The sequence below is a fragment of the Rousettus aegyptiacus genome, unplaced genomic scaffold, assembly GCF_014176215.1.
Source record: "Rousettus aegyptiacus isolate mRouAeg1 unplaced genomic scaffold, mRouAeg1.p scaffold_m13_p_1, whole genome shotgun sequence".
NCBI lineage: Eukaryota > Metazoa > Chordata > Mammalia > Chiroptera > Pteropodidae > Rousettus > Rousettus aegyptiacus.
Window position 1 is genome coordinate 34888894 of NW_023416284.1, and position 22496 is coordinate 34911389.

General features: G+C 33.9%; 1 protein-coding gene across 2 annotated transcripts in view; it reads left to right on the top strand.

Moving 5' to 3' along the window:
• SCP2 (sterol carrier protein 2) overlaps window positions 1-22496 on the top strand; it is a 93535-nt gene that overhangs the window by 49046 nt on the left and 21993 nt on the right. For both annotated transcript variants that reach the window (XM_016120334.2, XM_036234069.1), the window contains 2 exons: window positions 881-988; window positions 15618-15771. In XM_016120334.2, coding sequence (XP_015975820.2) covers window positions 881-988; window positions 15618-15771 — 262 coding nt within the window. The remainder of the gene's footprint in view (window positions 1-880; window positions 989-15617; window positions 15772-22496) is intronic.

A 22496-nucleotide genomic window follows, 5' to 3' on the forward strand; every position in this document is an offset into this window, starting at 1 on the left:
TATTGTGGTACTGTGTCACAATATCTACAGATATGGAATCATTATATTATATACCAGAAACTAATATAATGTTATATGTTAATTATATCTCATAGGCTTGAGGATTAAGTTATGTAAATATATGTAAAATAATTAGAACAAGGCCTGACACAGAGTCAGTGCTTAAAAGCTATTCATTGCCTCTGATTGTACCATAGCCACCATTATTATCATTATTTGGAGATTTCAGCTCTCGTTACTTTTCAGAAATATAATCTGAAAGAATGTTTTATACAATGCATGCATTTTTACTTACTTCTTAACCACCTAGAAGAATGACTAGGGAATTGATACAAATGTTGGAAGCTGCCAACCATGTAATGTAATTTTTTTCCTCTTCAGCTTACATTTATGGCTCAACAATATTCTCATCCACTTCCTTTAGTTTCATAAAGTGCTCTTTTTTCATCCTCCTTTTCTCTTTCCTGTTTATTAAGAATATTTATATAGCATATAAGAGTACAGTTGAAAATGTAGGGAAATGAATACATTTTGGCAAAATTATAAATTTTTCAAGCCAATACAATTGTTTTAGTGTAGTTTTCTATCCATTTTAGTTTTTTTCTTTTGGTTCTCTGAATCTCTTATTATATTTGTAGCAATTTTGGAAGCCAGAGAGCTCTTGGGATTTAATAGATGCCTCGTTTCATGTAGGAAATAGTCTGAAAAATTATTACTCAGTATTTATTACCTACTTTTAGATGTGCTTATATAAATTTGATGTTAGGTTGAGCTGTAAAAAATGTTTCCTGCAAGGAATTCTTGGCTATATGGAAGTTAAAAAATATATCATTTATTCTAATGTTATTTTTAACATTTGTGATTTTTTTTCCTTATGTAGGACAAGGTGGAAAACTGATTGATAGAGGAGATAATACTTATGGAGGAAAGTGGGTCATTAATCCCAGTGGTGGATTAATTTCAAAGGGACACCCGCTGGGAGCTACAGGTAATACGGCACACAGTTGTCATACATTTTTTTTGTTATTTTAGCATAAGTGCGAATGATTAATCATTGGTTTGAATAAAAGGTTGTGTTCTCTGAATGTGGTAGGCAGTGCTTTAAATGATTGTTTAGCTACAGTATTTTTTATTTTCTTGTAAGTACAGTATTCTTCAATGATTTTGATTAATTGATGAGAATTTAAATTATTTGACACTCTAAATTCAACAATATATATTTTTAAAAGAGTGATTGTTTTCAAATGAGCATATAATTAATAAGAAGTTTTTAAATAGCTATCTGGCTAGACCTGCTAGATATGGATTATTTGAAATGAACACATATATAGTTGTATATGTGGTTGGTGTTGCATGGAAATTTTTTTTCTCTTGGGAGAAGCTATAAAATATGAATTTTACTCTGACTGTACTGTTGATAAGCCATGTGACTATTTTGATTAATTACCAATTAGTTAACTATTTTGACTTAGTTTACTTAATTGTAAAATGAAAAAATAGTACAAAGCAATTTCTAAAATAACACTAAAATTCTGGGACTTATTTTTATATAGATTGGTGAGTTCTGTATTTTTCCATATAGTCTTATATGTGAATGAATTAATGAAGTAAAATTTTATAAATTCTCACGGATTTGAAAATAGATGTTAGAATCAATAGATGTTTATTATAGCAGTTAACTTTGGTTTATTTCTGTTTATTACTCAAATTTAGTAAACATTATTTAGTAGAGAAAATAAATGTACATAGATATTAGAGAGATAGGTAGGAAGAGATTTACACACAGATAGTTGTAACGTAATATGCCACTTTGTTATTTGTTTTGTCTTGTCTGTTTTTTGCTATTTTTCTCTTTTCAATGTGATCTTTTTATTAATTGAGTATTTTTTAGTATTTTAGTTGTTCTCTTCTATTGAATTATTTCTTTTTATCATTCTTTAGAGGTTGCTCTAGGATTTACAACATACATCTTTAATTTATCACAGTCTATCTTCAAATAATGTTATACCATTTCACGTATAATATAAAGGATTTTTACAACAGAATATTTGCATTTACTCTCTCCTGTCCTTTATGCTGTTCTTGTTATACATGTACTTCTAAATATATTATAAATCCACAACATAATATTATCATCATTGCATTAAGTAATCTAATATCTTTCAAAGAAATCTAAAAATGAGAGCAATGAGAATGACATCTTTGAGAGTGGCAAAATAACAGAATCTGAAAATACTCTCCTTTAAAAAGTACCAAGAACACTGGCAAAAATTGTCAAGGTCAGCTTTTTTCAGAACTTTAGAAATTAACCCAAGGCTAACAATGATCTGGAAAATTTGTTAAAAACAAAGAATTGAATCTCTTTGAGAACACCAAGCTTTGTAGCATTTTGACTTGCTCTAATACCACTCTCTTTTTCCCCAGCTCCATAGTATCCTCAAAAACCAATAGCATGCAATTGTGGTGAAAATTAGTAGCCTTGCTGGCACTGGAGAAATCAAAATGGAGTTGGGGCTCTTTCAAAACTCCATTCTCAGAGAATTGTCATTATGTGACCAGTCTGGCAGTTCCCTGGTATACCCTACTCAAGAGCCTCATCTTTGTGTAACCTAACTGAGAACTTGCCATGTGCACACAGTATTTTCTCCAGTCATTTGTTAGGAATAATCAGCAACAACTGTTTAACAACATGGCTGCCTGAGATGCCAATAACCATTGGGGCAAACAGCAAACCAACCAGAAAACATAAAAGAAGAAGCTGTGGAATGAGATGTCCATAGGGGGCTTTGAAAAGGTATAAAATATTCTTGGGAATACATACATAAGGCAGTGTGTATGCCCAAGGCTGTATGCATGCTTAGGAAAAACCTGAGAAGGTCCTAAGCTCTTACCTCTGGCTAACCTTGGAGCTCTGCACAAGCAGGAAGTAAAGGCCAAGGTGGAATTCTAAACTGCCTAGGTAAGTGCCCCAGCACAACATACAGAACCTAGCAAAGATTGGGACACTTATTAATTGAGAAAGTCTCTGTCTAGCCATTAGCTGATCTCTAAGCTAACTAAGAAGAAACTCCAGTGACCAACTATGACAAAGAACACAGACTTTACAGAATTAGTTTGGAAACTAACTAGATCATCACTAGATCATCAATAACAACGAGAAAAATAATAGACTCTGGGAAAGGGGATAATCTTATTTCTAAAGTTGCCACATCATATAAAATGTATACTTTCCAGCAAAAAAATATGAGACATGAAGAGAACAAGAAATTATGGCTCATACACAGGAGGAAAAAAGCAGTCAATAGAAACTGAGGTAGCCCAAACATTGGATTTACTGGACAAAGATCTTAAATAAGCTATTTAAGTATATTCACAGAACATAGGAAACTGTATATAAAGAACTAAAGGAAAGTATAACGATGTTTCATGAAATAGAGACTATCAGTTACTAGGTAGGAATTATTGAAAAGAACCAAATAAATTCTGGAGTTAAGAAGTGTAACAACTGAAATGGAAAATCCTCTATAAGGGCTCAACACGGGATTTGAGAAGGCAGAAGGAAAAAAATCAGCAAAGTTTAAATAGATCCATTGAGATTATCCACTCTGAGGAACAGAAAAAAAAAAAAGAGAGAATGAAGAAACATGAGCGGAGCCTCAGAGTCTTGTGAGATACCTGCAAGTGTGGTAACATAAGCATAATAATAGTCTCAGAAGGAGAGGGAAGGGGCAGAAAAAATATTTGATGAAATGATTGCTAATCCTCAGCAAAGGAATCCTAAGTAAGGCTTAACAGCTGAATTCTCTTCAGAAACCATTGAGGCACTGTGATGAAAAAAAAAAAACTGCCAAGAATTCTGTATTCAGTGAAACTATCTTTTAAAAAGGAAGGAGAAATTAAGGCATTCCCAGGTAAACAAAAACTGAGAGACTTTATCACTAGCAGACCTCCCCTACAAGAGAGTCATTCAGACTGAAATCAAAGAGAACTAGACAGTGAAATGAGGAACACATGAAATAAAAAGCACTGGTAAATGTAACTACATTGGTAGATGTAAAAGACAATATATGCACATCCTATATCATTTAAAGTGTAACTACATTGGTGGCTATAAAAGACAATATATATGTGCCCTATATCATTTAAAATACAACTGCATAAAGGAATAAGTTGAGTTGATAAGCATACAATGCACGAAGATATAATTTATATGACAGTGATAACACAAACAGCTATATAGGAGCAAATTCTTTGTGTACTGTTGAAATAAAGTCAATATTAATCTGAGTTGGATTGTATAAATTAAAATGTTAATTGTTAATTCCTAGAGCAACCACTAAGAAAATAACTAAAAATTATATATTAAAAGAAATGACAAAGTAGTAAAATGGTATACTAGAAAATACCTATTTAACACAAGAGAAAGAATGGAGAAATAGAGGAGAAAAAAGACAAGTTCAAGAGAATGAGAAGACACACACTGGGAAAAAAATATTTGCAAAAGACACATCTAATAAAGGACAATTATCTAAAATATACAAAGAACTCTTGAAAGTAAGCAATAAGAAAACAAACAACCTGATTAAAAGGTGGTAAAGGACCCATACAGACACTTCATTAAAGAAGATATGTAGATAGAAAATAAGCATGTAGAAAAATCCTCAACATCATATGTCAAAAGGAAATTGCAAATTAAAACAACAATGTGATACCACTATACCTATTAGAATGTCCAAATACCAGTTGCTGACAACACCAAATGCTGGCAGTTTCTTACAAAACTAAGCATCCTCCTATCATATGATTCAGCGATTATGCTCCTTGGTATTTACCCAAACAAGTTGGAAATTTATGTCCACATAAAACCTGCACATGGATATTTATAGCAACTTTATTTACAATTGCCAAAATTTGGAGGCAACCAAATTTTGGATAAACTGTGATATATCACAACAATGAAAAATTATTCAACGCTAAAAAAATTGCTGTCAGGTGATGAAAAGATATGGAGGGATTAACTAGACTTATCATGGTGATCATTTAGCAATATATACAAATATCGAATCACTGTTGTATACCTGAAACTAATATGTCAATTATATCTTAAGTTAAAAAAAAAAAAAAGACATGGAGGAACTTTAAATGCATATTACTTAGTGAAAATAGCCAGTCTGAAGGTTACGTACTGTATAACTTCAACTATATGACATTCTGGAATAGAGAAAACTGTGGAGACAGTAAAGAGATCAGGGGTTAGGGGAGTGGGAAGGATGAATAGGCAGAAGGTTTTTAGGGCAATGAAACTGTGCTATATGATATTATCATATTGGCTACATGTTACATGTTTCTACATGTTATGAATTTCTCAAAACTCATAGAATATACAATACTAAGAATAAACTCTAATGTTAACTATGGATTTTGGGTGGTAATGATGTGTCAGTATAGGTTCATAGATTATAATAAATGTACCAATCTGGGGTGGGATGTTGATAGTGGTGGAAGCTCTGCATGTGTGGAGCAGGGACTATGCAAGAAATATCTGTACTTTCTACTATGACCCTCACACTGCTCTCAAAAATTAAGTACTTTTTGAAAAATATTAATCTCTATTAACATACATTTATGTTAGATGATAGATAATGGAAGAGAAAATGAAAATAAAGTCCTCATTTCTACAACTCGTAGGTGGTTATATTGGTATTTATAATTCCTTCTTCTACTATTTGTACCATATTTCCTTTGCTCTTAGCAAGCACCTTATTCATAGTTTCTTATCTGAGTATGACCCAAACCTTCATTTCTGAATATTCTGTGCCATTTGCAGTACAGCTTTTTTGAAATGTTGTAGTAAAAGTTTTGCTAACTTTCACTATAAGACATGGGAGTACTCAGAGGCACCCCATAGTATTTTTTGGATTACAGGCTAATCCTTTTAATCCTCATTACATAACCCAACATTTCCATGATAATCAGGATCCATCACCCAAGTGAGTTAATCCTCTCCTTTGCCTGTTCTGTATAATAAGCCCAAAGCGGCTAGGTGGTAGTCTCTGCTTCCGGTTCATTAGAACCATTGTTGTTTCTAAGACTTTTAAACCAGCAGAGCCCAAAGTTTTGGGAATGGGAGGAAAAATTTTGCTAGCAGTTCTGTAGGGATAATAGTGAGAGGAACCACTATTTTTCTCATTCTTTGATTACCAGGAGACTTGTATGTCCTGGTTGTGGAGAAACAGCATTATTGATTCAGAGCATGTTCCTATTTTGGAGGCTATTACCTGGGCCCAGCAAAGTATTGCTGGCACCTTCAGAAGGCCTTTGCATTATTCTATCTGACCAGCTGCTTCACAGTGATAGACTGCATGGTAAGCCCAGTGAGTGCTATAAGCAGGAGTTCATTTCTGCATTTTATTCATTGAGGCTGTTAAATGAGCTGCTTAATCAGAGGCAGTACTGTGTGGGATATCATGTTGACAGATCCAACACAAAGATCAAGGATAAAACCCGAGGAGGTATAAAAATTGAAGGTATAGGTGGAGAAGAGAGACCTTTAAGAATAATGCAAAGAATAATCCAAGAGAGAAGGGTGTTTAAAAAGAGGTCAGGACAGAAGAGTTCAATAAAGAGTGAGAAGTGTCTTTTGTATTTGACTATTATCAAATCATTGGAAATCTTAGAGCAATTCTAGCACAATGTTTTGCATGGAAGCACATGGGAATTCTGGAAGAATTAAAAATGAGAAATAGTAACTATAGTCGTTACTTTTAGGAGTAGTGGCTGTGAATGGAAAGGAGTGTATAGGGTATGTACCTCAGTTGCAGGTTTGTGTTCTGTATGAATGAAGTCTTGAGTTTGAGCTTATCCTCTTCACCCTTTTAATTCTATAGCTTTGTTGATCCTGGTTTTTCTAATTTGTAAAATAGGAATAAAATATACTTAATAGGGTTGTTTTGTGGATTAAATGAGGAAATACATATATGTAAAATATATAGCAGAGTTCCCCCCAAAAAGTAGGAACAAAGTAATTACTAGTATTCTCCCCGCATCATTTCTACAAAAGGAAGCAATACCATTTCTTGCTAGTAAGTATCATCACAGTATGAAAAATAATTTATCACCATTTCAGGAAAAGAACATTCTTTTAATTTGTAGAGAAAATAATGTTCCTTCTTGTATGACAATTGCAAATTGTCAATATCCCTATATAAACATTGTGCCCACAGACATTGCTACACAGACATTTTAAAACTATTTTTCTGCTTTTGGTAAATAGACTAAATAAACTGTTTCCTTCATCTGTCAGAAGAATTAAGTCATATTTCAGTGTTGATTTTGTTGCTAATGGGACATAGAGCAGTCAGGGTGATAATAAATATTTCTGTGGTATGGTCATTGAAGCCCTGAAGAGTTACAGTCTGCATTTGAGAACAGTGATTTAAATTCTCCTTTCAGCAGATTCCTCAGTCTCCCATAGGAAACTTCTGTTTTGTCAGGGGATGAATGTGACATTTCACTTAGTTGTTTTTATTGACCTATAATTTTTTTTTTCTCCTGAAAGAACATGTTTTTATTATAATTGGCTTGTTTGCCATTCAGAGATTTTTCTCCCGCTACCTACTGAAATATTCAGAAATCATGCTTTGTAGCAACAATATGATTTTTCATATCCATATTCTTGTTTAAAATTGAAGTATAATTTTCATAAATGCACAGTTCTCACAAACACAGTTGTTTATAGCAGCATTATTAATGATAGCCAAAAAGTGGAAAAATGCAGATGTCTGTCATCAACTCATGAATGGATAAACAATATGTGGTATATTCATGCAATGGAATATTCTGTGGCCATAAAAGAAATGAAGTACTGACCTATGCTATAACATAGACGAACTTTGAAAACATTTTGCTAAGTGAACGAGGGCAGTCATGAAGACCACATATTATATGATTCCATTTATATAAAATGTCCAGAATAGGCAAATCTATAAAGATAGAAAGTGGATTATTAGTGTTTAGGACTGAGGTAAATGAGAGTGATAGCTAAAGAATGGGGGATTTTTTTTTTGTAGGTAATAAATATACTTTAAAATTGATTGTGGTTATGATTGCACATGTTCGTGAATATATTAAAAGCCATTGAGTTGTAAGCTTGAACTGGATGATTGGTTTTGACAATTGTATACATCTATATACCAGCCAAAACGAGAAATGGAACATTTCAGTCATCCCAGAAATTTCTACTGTGTCTATTTCCAGTAGATCTCCTGACTTCCCTCAAACACTTCTCTACTCTCCAGCCCCTTCCCCTCAACCAGGCTAAGAATTTTTTACTTCTATCATTGTAGATAGTCTGGCTGATCTAGAACTTCATATAAATGGAATCATATAGTATGTATATGTACTTTTTGCATCTGGCTTCTTTCACTCAGTAGAATATCTGTAATATTTATCCAGATTTTTCTTGTATCAGTAGTTCATTCTTTTTTATTGCTTAATAGTATTCCATTGTCTAAATATACCAATTCGTTTATCCATTCTCCTGTTGACGGACATTTGAATTCTTAACCTGTTTGGGGCTATTATAATACGGCTTCTATAAACATTTTCGTACAACTCTATTTGTGGACATACCTTTGCATTTCTCTTGAGTTAATCACTCAGAGTGGAATTGCTGGGTCATAGCAGAGATGTGTATTTAACTTTATAAGAAACCGCCAAATGGTTCTTCAAAGTGTCATCATGTGTTGTTTAATATTATAGCTGGATGACAAATTTTAACATTTAACAAATCTTTTTCTTCTTCCTTACCCTTAGTTCTGTTTGTCAGCATTAACAACTTTTAATAATTCTTTTGTATTTTTCCAAAAATCGTTATGCTTATACAAACACATATGTATATGAGTTTATACAGTCTTTATGTATGTGTGTGTATATGTATATTTATCACATTATGTATAGCTTTTTTTACTTATATCTTAAAATTTTGTTATCACTTATAGATATTCTTTATGCTTTTTAATGCCTGCATAGTATTCTCATTATAAGAAATTTGCCTAGTCATTCACTTATTGGTAGACATATGAGTTCCATTAAGTTTGTTATTACACAAGGATGCTTACCATTACATAGTCTTGCAAGTATACCCATAGGATGAATTCCAGACAGTGGACTCTCTATGTCAAAGGCTAGTATATACTTAAAAATTGGTGCATATTGCCAAATTTTCTTCAAAGAAGATATACCAGTGTGTATTCCTAATGACAGAATATGAGAATGTTTTTTTTCTACAATCGTGCCACCATTCAATTTTATTTTTATCAACTATAAGCAATTTTGCTAATCTTGGCCAGACATCCAGTTATTTTCCTCTGGGAATTAAAAAGTTAACCTAAAATACCCTAGGAAGATAGAATTTATCCATTTTTTAAATACTTGAAAGAGAGACTCACCTTCTGCAGTTATCTTTTGAAAACCCTTTCCAGTATTTATTTGAGTCTACCCTATTGGTCAAATTTTCCTCTTATCATCAGTTTTTAAGAAATAGTGTTTAGCAGTAGTGTAGCGTTTTCGGGGAAAAACTTACAAATCTTGGTGACTTGATTGCTAGTCTGAATAAGGATGAGGAATTATTGAAGAATAAATGTTTACTTGCTACATATTGAGGATTTGGCTATATTTCAAGTAAATCTGACACATGGCCATTAGCTGTAGCCCAAGAAAGAACTCAGACTCCTGGAAAATATTTCAGAATGACAGCTCTGAGTAGTTTAAATATTTTGCCCTAGTTACTTGCATAACAAACTGCAATAAGATCCTAAGAGAATCAGAAAATGGTCATGTAAGTGCTTCTAAAACATGGGTTGATGAGAGTGTCAAGTTCTCTTCTATAAATGGTATTAATTTAATTTTAAGATTTTGATGCTTTGATGGGAGCTCAGTATTGGAGAGTTGGCTTTAAAATTAATGCTCCATGATATTGGTTTCTGATTTTAACTTGTTACGAACTGCATGAAAAAAGCTTCTAACTGCCATAGCAATACCTCTAACAGAATATAAATTTAATAATGTGAAATGAATATTATTTTGTTCACTCTCATTTTAAAAATATAATTACTTTTAGCTTTTCCAATTAGAAAGATCACATTAAACCTGAGTTTGTTTTTGTTTTCCTTTGCAATGGCCATATGATAAAAAAAAATTAGTGTCCAGATAATATTATCATATTTTATTGCAGGATTTAAAGTGCTTTTACATATATTGCCAAACAGTTATGGAACACTTGTTTAAAATTCATAAGTAAAATTTGACTTTAACATATTCTTAACTATCTCTGATTTTTGAAAATGCATATTAATGTTTGTGATCTCCTGAAAAGGCAGGAAAGTGCCTTTGAGATAAAACTTCTCATAGGAATTTTTGCTTTGAAGCTAGAAGTTGGTTATTTAGTTTGGCTTTTTCTATCAATTCGTCCTGGCGTTTAGTGCCTTTCCAGTGTGACTTCAACGTAATTTCTTCTATTTTCCAGTCCATGAAAGTTTGAAAAATGCTTATTATGTGTCTACCTTATCATTAGGTGCTATAGGTAACTGGCTCTCAAATATGTGGTTTACTGATGAACTGATTTAGAATCTCCTGTAACTTTTGAATATATACATTCCCACCCATGGGGTTCCCTTGGACATCCTGATTCCTAAATCTGGTTGATCCTAACAGGTTATATAGTTTTTTAAAAGTTACCCCAAGAGCTTTTCATGCACAGCCAGGTTTGGGAACCAGAAAGCATACAAGAGGCAAATAATGAAATAACACAAATAATTATGATACAAGGCAGACTATAAGTGCCTTAGGCAAAGCATAAACCAGAATGATGAAGGAAAGAAAAAGGAAAGGGGTGAAGATTTCTTAAATACTGACCACATGAAAGGTTATGTTCTAGCATTTATATCTAGTTGAATTTTGAGAGAGGAGATACAGAAAGAGGAAATGTGTTTACTGAACTGTACTATTTGCTTTTACACAAGACAGGTTTAATTCCTTCTCACCTCTATAAGCTCTGTCTTTGCTATTTCCTCAATAATAATAACAACAACAAACAGTGCCAAGGGCTGGGTGCTATTCTAAATATTTTTCATATACAAATGCATTTAATTCTCATATTTATTTTTATATTTTATAAAAGAGGAAAATAGAGGGTACAGAGAGGTTTCCCCAAGTTACCAAGCTAGAGAGTGGAAAAGTTAAGATTTAAACCCAGGCAGTATAATTTTAGAGCCCAAGCTCATAACCACTACAGTCTACTTCAGAGCCCTTTCCTCAGTGGAAATGCCCATTTTCAAGTTCCATCTCAAGTGTTAGTTAACACTTATGAAGGTTTTCCTGATTTCTTGATCCCCTCCGTAGATTGAGTTAATTTCTCTTTTCTGAACTCTCGCTATACTTTCTCAGTATTTCTCTTTTGACATTTATGTATAATACATACTATAATTACTTATGGCTTAAAAAAAAAATCTCTTCTATTTAACTAAGCGGGTGAGGGCAGAATCCATATTTCATTTGTTTCTGTATCCTGAACAATGCCCAGTACAAGACTTTGCACATGTAAAAGAGATAGTTGAATAAATTAATGCTTTTTTAATATCTGAAAATCCTAAACTTGTTTAGTGTGGGAAGAATTATGACAATTGGGAAGAAATAATGGGAAGGTATGTTTTGGGCTGATACAGGAAAAAACTTTCTAACATAGCTTCTCAAAAGTGGAATAGGTTGCCTCCTGAGAGCATGCATTGTCTGTCACAGAGGCTGTGTACGAGAAATACAAGTAACTTGATGGGAATGTTGTAAGGGGACTTGCCTATCTATTAGGGCCTTAGATTTGAAGAACCCTTACATCCTTCCTCATTCTAAGATGCTCTGATCCCCCAATGGGATATAATTATTTCTCCTCCTGAATTCACACAGTTCTTGATGTTTTTTAATGGTACATATATTATTCTGTTGTGTGATTTTTGTTTACATGTTTTAATGCCTTTAGAGGTATTCTAAACTTAGGTTTTAAAGATTTGAGTGAAAGTAAAACGAGAGTAAATAGAATTTTAGCATACTCAAACCATGGCTTGGTTCTTTTCTACTCTGCAAGAGGTCACCAAAAACAACGACAAAAAGAAACAAAACAAAACAAACAAATGAAAAATCTTAGGACAATGGATGGCAAGACCTAAATCCAATACTTACTCTAAAAAAGCCAAAGTCCGTAAGGCCTAAATAGCTTTGTACCAGTGCATCTATTCCACCTTTGATTGTATCCTACATTCACCCATCCTCATTCCTCTTGCCCAGAATTTTGCATTTTTAGCACTGTGGTGTGAGGGGAGGTAAGTTTTATCATTAGATTCTAATGAACATTCTCCAATGCCAGGAGAAACGGAACCCAGGAGAGAGTGTTTACTCTTAATCCCTCTTGTCAGGTAGAGCTAGCTAGGAGGAAGTCCTTGCTTAAAGTGCTATTGTCAGGTAACAGGAAAAGAGAAAAGGAAGATTGTGCCTCTGTATTCCATATTTTTATTTTATTTTATATTTTATTTAACAGCTTCATTGAGGCAAGTTAACAAAATCAACTGCCAATATTTAATATGTACAATTTAATAAGTTTTGACATGTATATACTCCTGTGAAACTTACCATAGTTAAGATAGTGAACATATCCATTGACCCCAAAAGTTTCTTATATATATTTCTTTGTAATCCCTTCCTCTTACCCCACATCCTGAAACAACCACTCATCTACTTTCTGTCACTATAGATAAGTTTGCATTCTGTAGAGTTTTATATAAATGGAACCTTAAAGTATATACTTTTTTTTTGTCTGCATGAGATCCATCCATGCTATTGCATGTATCAATAGTTCATTCCTTTTTATTTCTGAGTAGTATTCCATTGTATGGATATACCATGATTCATTACTGTTTTGGTTTGTTTCCAGTTTGGGACTATTAGAGATAAAGCTACTGTGAACATGTTTTATGAATATATATTATGTGTTCTCGAGAAAATACCTAGGAGTGGAATGACGAGATCATATGCTAAGTGTATGTTTAACTTTAAAGAAACTGTCAAACTGATTTCCAAAGAGGTCGTACCATTTCACATTACCGCCAGCAGTGTATCAAGGTTCTATTTCCTCCATATCAGTACATGATTTGGTCAGTTTTTTTAATTTTAGCTATTCTAATCAGCATGTCATAACATTTCCTTGTGGTTTTAATTCACTTTTGCTAATGACTAATGATGTTGAGCATCTCCATGTGCTAATTCCTCTGGTAGCATTATCAAACTATTGTAAATGCCTGCATCTTGATATCTCAGACTATCAGCTTCATGAGGGAAAAGACCATGCCTAGTTTGTTTATTGCTGGATCTTCTGAGCCTTGTACAGTGTCTGGCACATAATATACATTAAATATTTGTTGGCTGTATGGGTAGATGAATTGGTTCATTGCAATATTTACTAAGATTATATCATAAAGATTTTCCTAAATTGTTAAACTTTATAAACATCATTGTAAATAGAAACATAGTACTTTGTCATATGGATAACTCACAATTTATATAACCATTCCCCAGTTATTTCACTTCTAGATTATCTAGTTTTTCAGTTATAACAGTGTGATGAACAGAGAGTAGCTTTGTTAAACTTTGCCTATGCTTGTGTGGGGTAAGAAACTTTCCTCTACCCTCAAGGTTCTTTCAGCTTGTCTGATAATTAAATCTATATGGAATGATTAACAAGAGAAAACAACCACATTTAATTACATATGTATGCTTGGGAACCCCACATACCTGAGAGAGTCAGAGACCCTGCATAAACAAGAGGTTCAAAGACAGAATTGGAAAATGAGGTGTATATGATATTCTGAGCCTGAGATAAGGTGCCTTGGAGCTTCAGCGGGGAGGAAGGTCATTGCAGGACAATAAGAAGAGCAGATGTTCAGTAATTAGTAGTTTGCCCTGCCATATATATAGGCCAAAAAAAGTTATTTTTGATGATAACTCTTGTTATGGGCAAGGTCCCTAATTTAAATTCTTTGAGAGGTAAAAGTTTCTTATGAACCTGCAGGGTTTTGATTGCTTTTAGCCCAAAGTAATTCACATGCCAAAGTGGCACATTTTGGGGAAACTTGTTCTGAACCCCTACCCTTGATTATTTCCATAGAATGGTTTTCAGGGCATTCTAAAAGTTCTTAATAATTTTCTACATTGCTTTTCAGAAGGTTGTACTGGTTTGAACTCTCCACCAGTACGTTATGGAGGTGGCTGTTTGCCATAATCTCTCCAGCATTAATTGGTCCCATTTTTAAATATGCCGACCAGTTTGATTTGTTAAAAATGGTATCATTCTCTTTGATATGATCAAGGTGAGCTTGAGTACTTTCTCAAATATTTGTAAACTATTTATTCTTCTGTGACGAAAACAAGAATTATTTCCCCACCTATATGTATATTATACCAGTTTGAATACTTTTTTTTTTTTGGTCTTACATATTTATTAAATGTTTGAACCTTTTATATGGCTTTCTAGTAAAATTGATCGCCCCAAAGGTTGGATGTATTAGTAAAATCATTCATTTTGACCTTCCTAATTAACATTTTAAATGTTCACAATTCAAAAAATTATTACAGGATGTAGAGTTACCTATTTTAAAACAAGGTTTAAGATATATTGTGTAAAATTATAGACACCGCTTGGAAATGAGAAATGGCATTTGAATTTCTTGAGGAGGTTGAGGTTTGTACCAGGACACTGTCACCAAGTACTCAGGAATCCGAAGTTGTGATTGGGAGTGTGGGTGAAAGAACACATTGGAAGTAGACTTGTGAAGCTCTGCCTCCAGGAGGAAACCAGTCTATCCTGATAAAACATTCTTAACTTGGTTATACTTGAATAACTGGTCTGGTAGAAAGACAAACAAGTGTGAATTAGGAGACCTAGGTTCTAATCTCAGCCCTGGAATTAGCCTGTTTTGTAGCCATCAGAAATTACTTCATATTACAGTTTCTCAGTGCTTACATGATTTAAGTTCTTTTCGGCTCTAAAAACCTTTGATTTTATTGTCTAGGGGACAAAGCTGTTCTTGTGAATTCGGACCTATTCTTGTGAATAGCTATGTATAGGTTTGGAAAGCAGTTCATTCTTGTTGCAAGCTATTTGGGGAAAATAATAGGAAAATTTCCATACCAGTTGAATGTTTTAGGGAAAATGAACTCCCAGATCCTAGATTTTTTTTGATACATAAAAATGGCAAAATTGGTTAAATTATTTTTATGTTGTTTTGCCTGGACCAGAGAACTGTGTATTCAGTGTTTTCTCTTTGAACATGGCCAGAAAATGACAAATTGGATAAATTTAGAGTGCAGAGAAGTTCTTAAGCCTAAATATTGTCTAAATTCAGAGATTACTTAGGGGAAGAAAGCTAGGTGCAAAACCATTAGTGCTTTTAAGAGAAGTTATTATTTATGCAAATGTCTCGGCTTAATTAAAGTCACAATTAAACATTAATTTCCATAAGCTGTTGGGGCAGCTTTCTAAACAGAACCTGACTGCTCTGTGTTCGATTTGTTAGGTCTGGCTCAGTGCGCTGAGCTCTGCTGGCAGCTGAGAGGGGAAGCCGGAAAAAGACAAGTTCCTGGTGCAAAGGTTGCTCTGCAGCATAATTTAGGCCTTGGAGGAGCTGTAGTTATCACACTCTACAAGATGGGTTTTCCCGAAGCTGTCACGTAAGCGGCATTCTGGGTTTTGTCTAGCAATGAATATTTCTGACTTTTCATAGCTGAAGATGCTTTATATGTCAAAAGTCCTAATTATATTGTTTTAGTACTCAAAGACTAAGTATGTCATTACATTGCTTTAATAGCATGGCTTTGAAACTTTAAAACTGGACATTAGCTTTTAAACGTAACCAGCCTTAGTAAAATTTTGTTCAAAAAGGAGGCAGCACAGTCAAAAGAGTGGGAGCTGACTGGGTTCTTGTCTCAGCCTTGCCGACCTGAGTAGTTTTAATTTAGGCAAGTCACTTTTTGATTTCCTTTCCCACAATTTGCTTTCTCTCCACAGCCTCCCAGGCTTCTGAAGTTGTTTAGAGAAAGTCATCAACTATGCTGATTGGATCTCTGCAAATTTACATTTTTGAATACAGCTAAGCCTCACTGCTGCTAGAATCCATTTTATTTGTCTCTTCTTGATTTTCTTCCTGTCCTTGTCAAATCCCTGTGCTCCTCAAATCCCTAAAGCACCTTTTTTCCAAGCCTTTCAGGATCTCTCAACTAACTTGCTTTCCTCTCAGAGAAGTGCTCCTCTTTCCTAGAGGAAAAAAGTTCACTCTTCCTTTCCAGGGCCCAGCTTTCTTCTTTTCATGCTAGTCTTTCCAACAACTTTCTGTAACTTTATTGCAAAAACTAAGTGTACCCTCTCATTTTCTAATCTTTTGATCTTTACTTTTCCATCTACTCCTTTCTCTCTGTCAGCAAACATGCAGGTCTTCTGTATTCTAAAAGTTCTATTTTTTTTTCCTTGCCTTTCTTAATTCTTTCCATTCATAACGAGCCTTTTATATTGAGCCACCTTTGTTTTACCATGCTGAAATATCTACAGTCTATTCTGACCTCACCACAGAGGTCAGGTAAGGCTACCAATAATCTGATTTATGAAATTGTGACATGTCTTTCCTTGTCTTTATTTTTTATTTTTGTTTTCTTTGACCCTGCTGTAGCTTTCATCATTTTCAACTGAAATCGTTGGTAATTATTTATTCACACTTTGCTTCCACAAAGGATATGCAGCACACTTCATTAACAGAATCCTTTATATTCTTATGTTTTGCAAGCTCTTCAGTCTTTTCTCTGCCCTTTTACTCTTTTCTCTCTGCCTAGAATATCATTTCTGTTGCAAAAACTTTATCTGTTAAGGCTCATCTCAGGTATCGTCTCCCTTTAAATATACACAGCACTTTGTACCTCTTGGGTCCCTATTTAATTTTGGTTTAATTGTAGAGTATCTACCTTGTTTTTATTCCCTTTATGATATGAAATCCTTGAGACCTAAGACTGACTGACTTCTCCCCAACCCTCAGAGGATCTCCCTCATAGTGGGTAAATTTTTATTGAATTAAATCAAATAAAAAGATGTTAAGATGTTGAATATTAAGTTTCCTCTGAAATCTGGTTCACTGGTACTGCACTGTCCTCTGAAATTCCATCTAGTTGATATTCGTAGTCGAAAACCCTCAATAAAAGCCAAACTATAAAGAACTACCAGAGTCAGGATATTAATGCAGCTGTCTAATTTTCTCAGAATAGAAGGTTATAAATTTTGGGCAATAAATTATATTTTAAACATGGAATTCTCATAGTTCTTTTATTTTCAGGAGACTAAGTAATTGTGATATAGAATTGTTCATAGTAACCACGATTGATATTTCTGGGAAGGCAGAGTATGAAAAATCCAGATGATACATTGAAAAGAAATTGGTTTGAAATATTAAAGATATTATTGATAGTTTTAGTGATAAAATATAACTCACTCCAGAGGCAAAGTTGGAAAAACAATTCTAACTCTGAAGTGCAAATATAGTTTTAAAATGAGTCTGTGGTTTGGTTGTAAACAAAGTTAATTTAAGGTACCCGGTGCACATGATCTGATTTGCTTAGTTTCTCAATTAGCTAACTTTGATGGAGCAGCTGCTGCATACTTAGGCCCCCAAGTATGGTTCTTTAAGTATATGGGAAAGGCAAACATACTTTTTTTCAAAATGCTGTAGAGGCCCAGAGGAAGAAATTATGATGAAAAGGTAAGTTTAAATGGGGATCATTAGGATTGCCCAGCAGAAGGGTAGAGGAAGGGCATTCCAGGCCTTTACAGTGTTTTAAAAATACAGGGAAGCTTTGTAAGTGGTTATGCTGTGTACGTGGAGAGTAGATTACTTTGTGTGTGCCTGGTTGAGGGCCAGAGTCTGTAGTTTATAGGCGACAGGAGATGTAGCTGTCACAGTAGATCGGATCATGGTTTTGAAATGCATCAAATGTTTTGTTGTTGAGGAGTTTGGAACTTATCCTACAGAAGATATGTTTTAACAAGATCTTGTTGATATATTATATTGTGCTCTAGACAGATCAGTCTGGCATTATTTCAAGTTGAATGGTGAAGAGACCAAAGGCCAGGAATCCTTAGGAGGCAGTTGTAGTATGGATAAGAAATATTCAGTGCTACAACAGGGACCATGAAAATGAAGAGGAGAAGTCATATTTAAGAACATTTAATTTGCATTTAATTTACAATTGCACTTTTCTTTCCTTTAATTTAGACCAGTTTTGAATATGAGTATTGACTTTGTATTATAACATCCTATTTGTTTATGTAAGTGGGAAACTTTTATGATACAGACAGGATAGATTTGCATTCTTACTCTGCTAAATGAAACTTATTTTTAAAACCCAACTTTGTTTTGCTTTATTTTTTTCATTTTTAAATTAACATAATTTATCTACAGTAGAAGTCACCCTTTTTAGTGCACAGTTCTGCACATTTTGACAAACATATACAGTAGTCATATAGCTACCACCATAATCAAGATACAGAATAGTTTCGTCACCCCCAGAATTTCTTGTTCACCTTGGTAGCCAAACTTTCTGCCTGTACTCCTGCCCCTGGCAACAAGTGACCTGTTTTGTGCTCATATAGTTTTTCATTTCTAGAATATCATATGAATAGAATCAAAAAGCCTTTCTTTCACTTAGCATGTTACACTTGAGATTCATCCATGTTATTGTGTGTATCAGTAATTTTTTCCTTTTTATTGCTGGGTAATATTCCACTGTATGGATGTCCCACAGTTTGTCCATTCCTTGGCTGAGTCATATTTGGATTGCTCTGTTTTTGTTGTGTTGTTTTTTTTAATGGAAAATTACCTAAATTAGCTTGTAAGTGTAACTCAACAGATAAAAAGCCTAAGTAATATAAGAAATTAAAAGTTAGAAGTAAAAATTATACCCATGTAATGATTACACCTGTGTTTGTGCTCATAAGAACTAGAAGAAGCAATATGAAAAAATGAGTATAGGAAACTTGTTGGAATGGTGGGATTGTAGGTGATTAACTTATTCATTTTCTAAATTTCTATTTTAATTAGACCCCTCCCCTTTTTTTTCACATAACTTCTAACATACAGGAAAAAATTAGCAAGAATAATACAAGAACTCCCATATACCTTGTATTCAGATTCACCAGTTGTTTATATTTTTCCCCATTTGTTTATTATTTTTTCTACATATATTTATAGATATATGCATATTTTTCTGAAATATTTGAAAGTTAGAGACATTGTACTTCTTTATCCTTAAATGTTTTACTGTGCATTTCTAAAAACAAAGACATACTTAACCACAGTATAGTTTAAAAAAATCGGAAATTTAACGTTTATGCAATACTATTCCCTAACTCAAAGAACATATTCACCATTCAATTGTCCCAATAATGTCTTTATAAAAGATACTGTAAACTTTATTTTTTCTCCTTGCCCAGGACCCATTCTAGGATCCCGAATGTGTCAATCTGCCACGTCTCTTTAGTTTCCTTTAATCCGAAACACTCCCTGAGCCTTTCTTTGTATTTTTTGACCTGGTCTTTTTTGAAGACTACAAGTACATTCTTTCAGAGTAGAATGTCCCTCATTCGTCTGATATTTCATCATAAACAGATTCAGATTATACATTTTTTTGTAAGGATACCACCGAAGTTGTGTCCTTAGCGCATCATGTCTGGAGGCACATGATGTTGGTTGTCCCATATTGGTGATGTTTTGCTTTGACCACTTGGTTGAAGTGATATCTACCATGTTTTCCTCTGAAAAGTTACTGGTTTTTCCTTTGTATTTAATAAGTAATTTGTGGTGAGATGCCTTGAAATTATATAAATATCCTGTTCCTCATGAAATTTTTACCCATTACCCATTCGTTTCCAGCATCCACTGATGAATTTTTTCTAACGTCGTCATTCCTTTTATTTATTAAGTGGTGTTCTGCTGTAGAGTTTCTCTTCTCCCCCATTTTAAAATCTATTTCTATCTGTATCTTTATTTGTTGATAAATATATCAGCATGAATTCATGAATTCTTATTTCATTCAGTGGCTTATAATTCATTGATATTTCTTTTGATACTCAAAATGTCCCTGCTTTGGTCAGTGGGAGCTCCTTCTTGCTGAGGCATATTGTCTCATGATTCCTTTTAGTAGTTACTTTCTAGCTAAAGAAGATACTCCAGGCTCATCCTGTACTTTCCATGCCCTAGTCAGCAGATCAGCCATTTCTCCAAGGAGCCCTGGTTCCTTTTAGTGGAGAAGGGTATTTTAAAACCACAGTGTGGCTGTTAGCCAAGTGCTTGTTTTTATTCTAGGCCTTTTCAGGAGACAGCAGTGGACACACACACACACAATCTTAGTTTCATTTTAAAAGAGGTATTTATGAACTACATGCAGAAATCTAATGTGATTTATATCTGCCTCCATGCTCTCATTCCCACCAGTTAGCAGTTAGAGTGAAGATATTATAAAACTATTTAAATGCCTCCTGTATACAATATCTTCTTAAATTTGTTATAGATTGGAATTATCAGAAAGGCAGTGTTGGTCAGTGGAAAGTGCACTCTATTAACTTTTCCACCATACTGCCTGCTTTGGGCATGTTAACCTTTTCCTCAGAAAAGAGCAAAAATATTTACTTCAGGGATTAGAAAACTAACAACAACAAAAATACCTGCCATACATTGTAGTTGCTCAATAAACTTGATTTTTTATTTCCCTGTGCATTTTCCTTTTTTCTTTCCTATTTCTCTAGTTTTCATCATTGGTTAAATGGTGAAAAATGGTTATATTTATTAAACTGTAAATATCATGTAGGGATTTGGAAAAAATGAACTTTAATTTTTAGTTCAGAATGGGAAACAATCTAACTCATTGAAGTCTACAGTTTGGCTCTTTTGGCTGGATTTCTGTTTCTCATGGGACCATGTGCCTGCATAATCATCTCTAATTAGAACAAATTGATCACTGGTAAAACATGAGGTTCAGGGATAGGAGGTGTGATTAAAACGTAGAATTCTGTATTCTTCCTAAACACTATATTCTTCATAAACAGCAACAGTTTAAAAAAATATTGATACCTTTATTGAGACATAAAGCACATGCCACACAATCCACTCATTTTGAGTGTGCATTCAGTGGCTTTTAGGTCTTTAGTATGTCACAGTTGTGTAGTCATCACCAGAGTCAATTTTAGAACATCACCCCAAAAAGAAACCATGTACCCATTAGCTGTCACTCCCCAGCCCTACCCCTTTAAGCCCTGGCATTCATTAATCTACTTTCTGTCTCTCTGAATTTGTCTGTTCTGGACATTTCATATAAATGAAATCATGTAATATGTGGCCTTTCATGACTGCTGGTTTCATTTAGCATGACGTTTTCAAGGTTCATCCATGCTATAAGAATGACTGTAATACAGGCATACCTCAGAGATACTGCTGGTTCAGTTCCAGACCACCACAGTAAAGTGAATATTATGATAAAGCAAGTAACACTAATTTTTTTGTTTCCTGATACATGCAAAAGTTATGTTTATACTTACCGTAGTATACTAAGTGTGCATTGGCATTACGTCTTAAAATCAATGTGCATACCTTAATTAAAATTTTTTTTTGCTAAAAAAATGCTATCATTTGAGTCTTCAGCAAGGCATAATCTTTTTGCTGGAGGAAGGTTTGCCTCAGTGTTGATGGCTGCTGACTGATCAGGTCAGTGGTTTGCTGAAGGTGGGGTGACTGTGGCAATTCCTTAAAATAAGACAGGAACGAAGTTTGCCGCATCTGTTGACTCCTCTTCTCATGAATTGATTTCTCTGTAGCAGATACCATTTGACAAGTAGAACTTCTTTCAAAATTGGAGTCAGTTCTCTCAAACCCTGTCACTGCTTTATCAATTAAGTTTGTGTAATATTGTAAATACTTTGTTGTCATTCTAACAGTCTTCATAGCATCTTCACCAGGAGTAGATTTCATATCATGAAACCACTTTCTTTGCTCGTCCATAAGAAGCAACTCCTTATCCATTAAAATTTTATCATGAAATTGTAGCAATTCAGTCATATCTTAAGGTTCTACTTCTGATTCAATGTCTCTTGCCGTTACCATCGCATCTGCAGTTACTTCCTCCACTGAAGTCTTGAAACCCTCAAAGTCATCCATGAGGGTTGGAGTCAACTTTTTTCAGACTCCTATTAATGTTGATATGTTGACCTCTTCACATGAATAACAAATATTCTTAGTAGCATCTAGAATGGTGAATCCTTTCCAGAGAGTTTTCAGTTTCCTTTGCTCAGATTCATCAAAAGAATCACTCAGCAGCTATAGCTTTACAGAATATATTTCTTAAATGGTAAGACTCGAAAGTCTAAA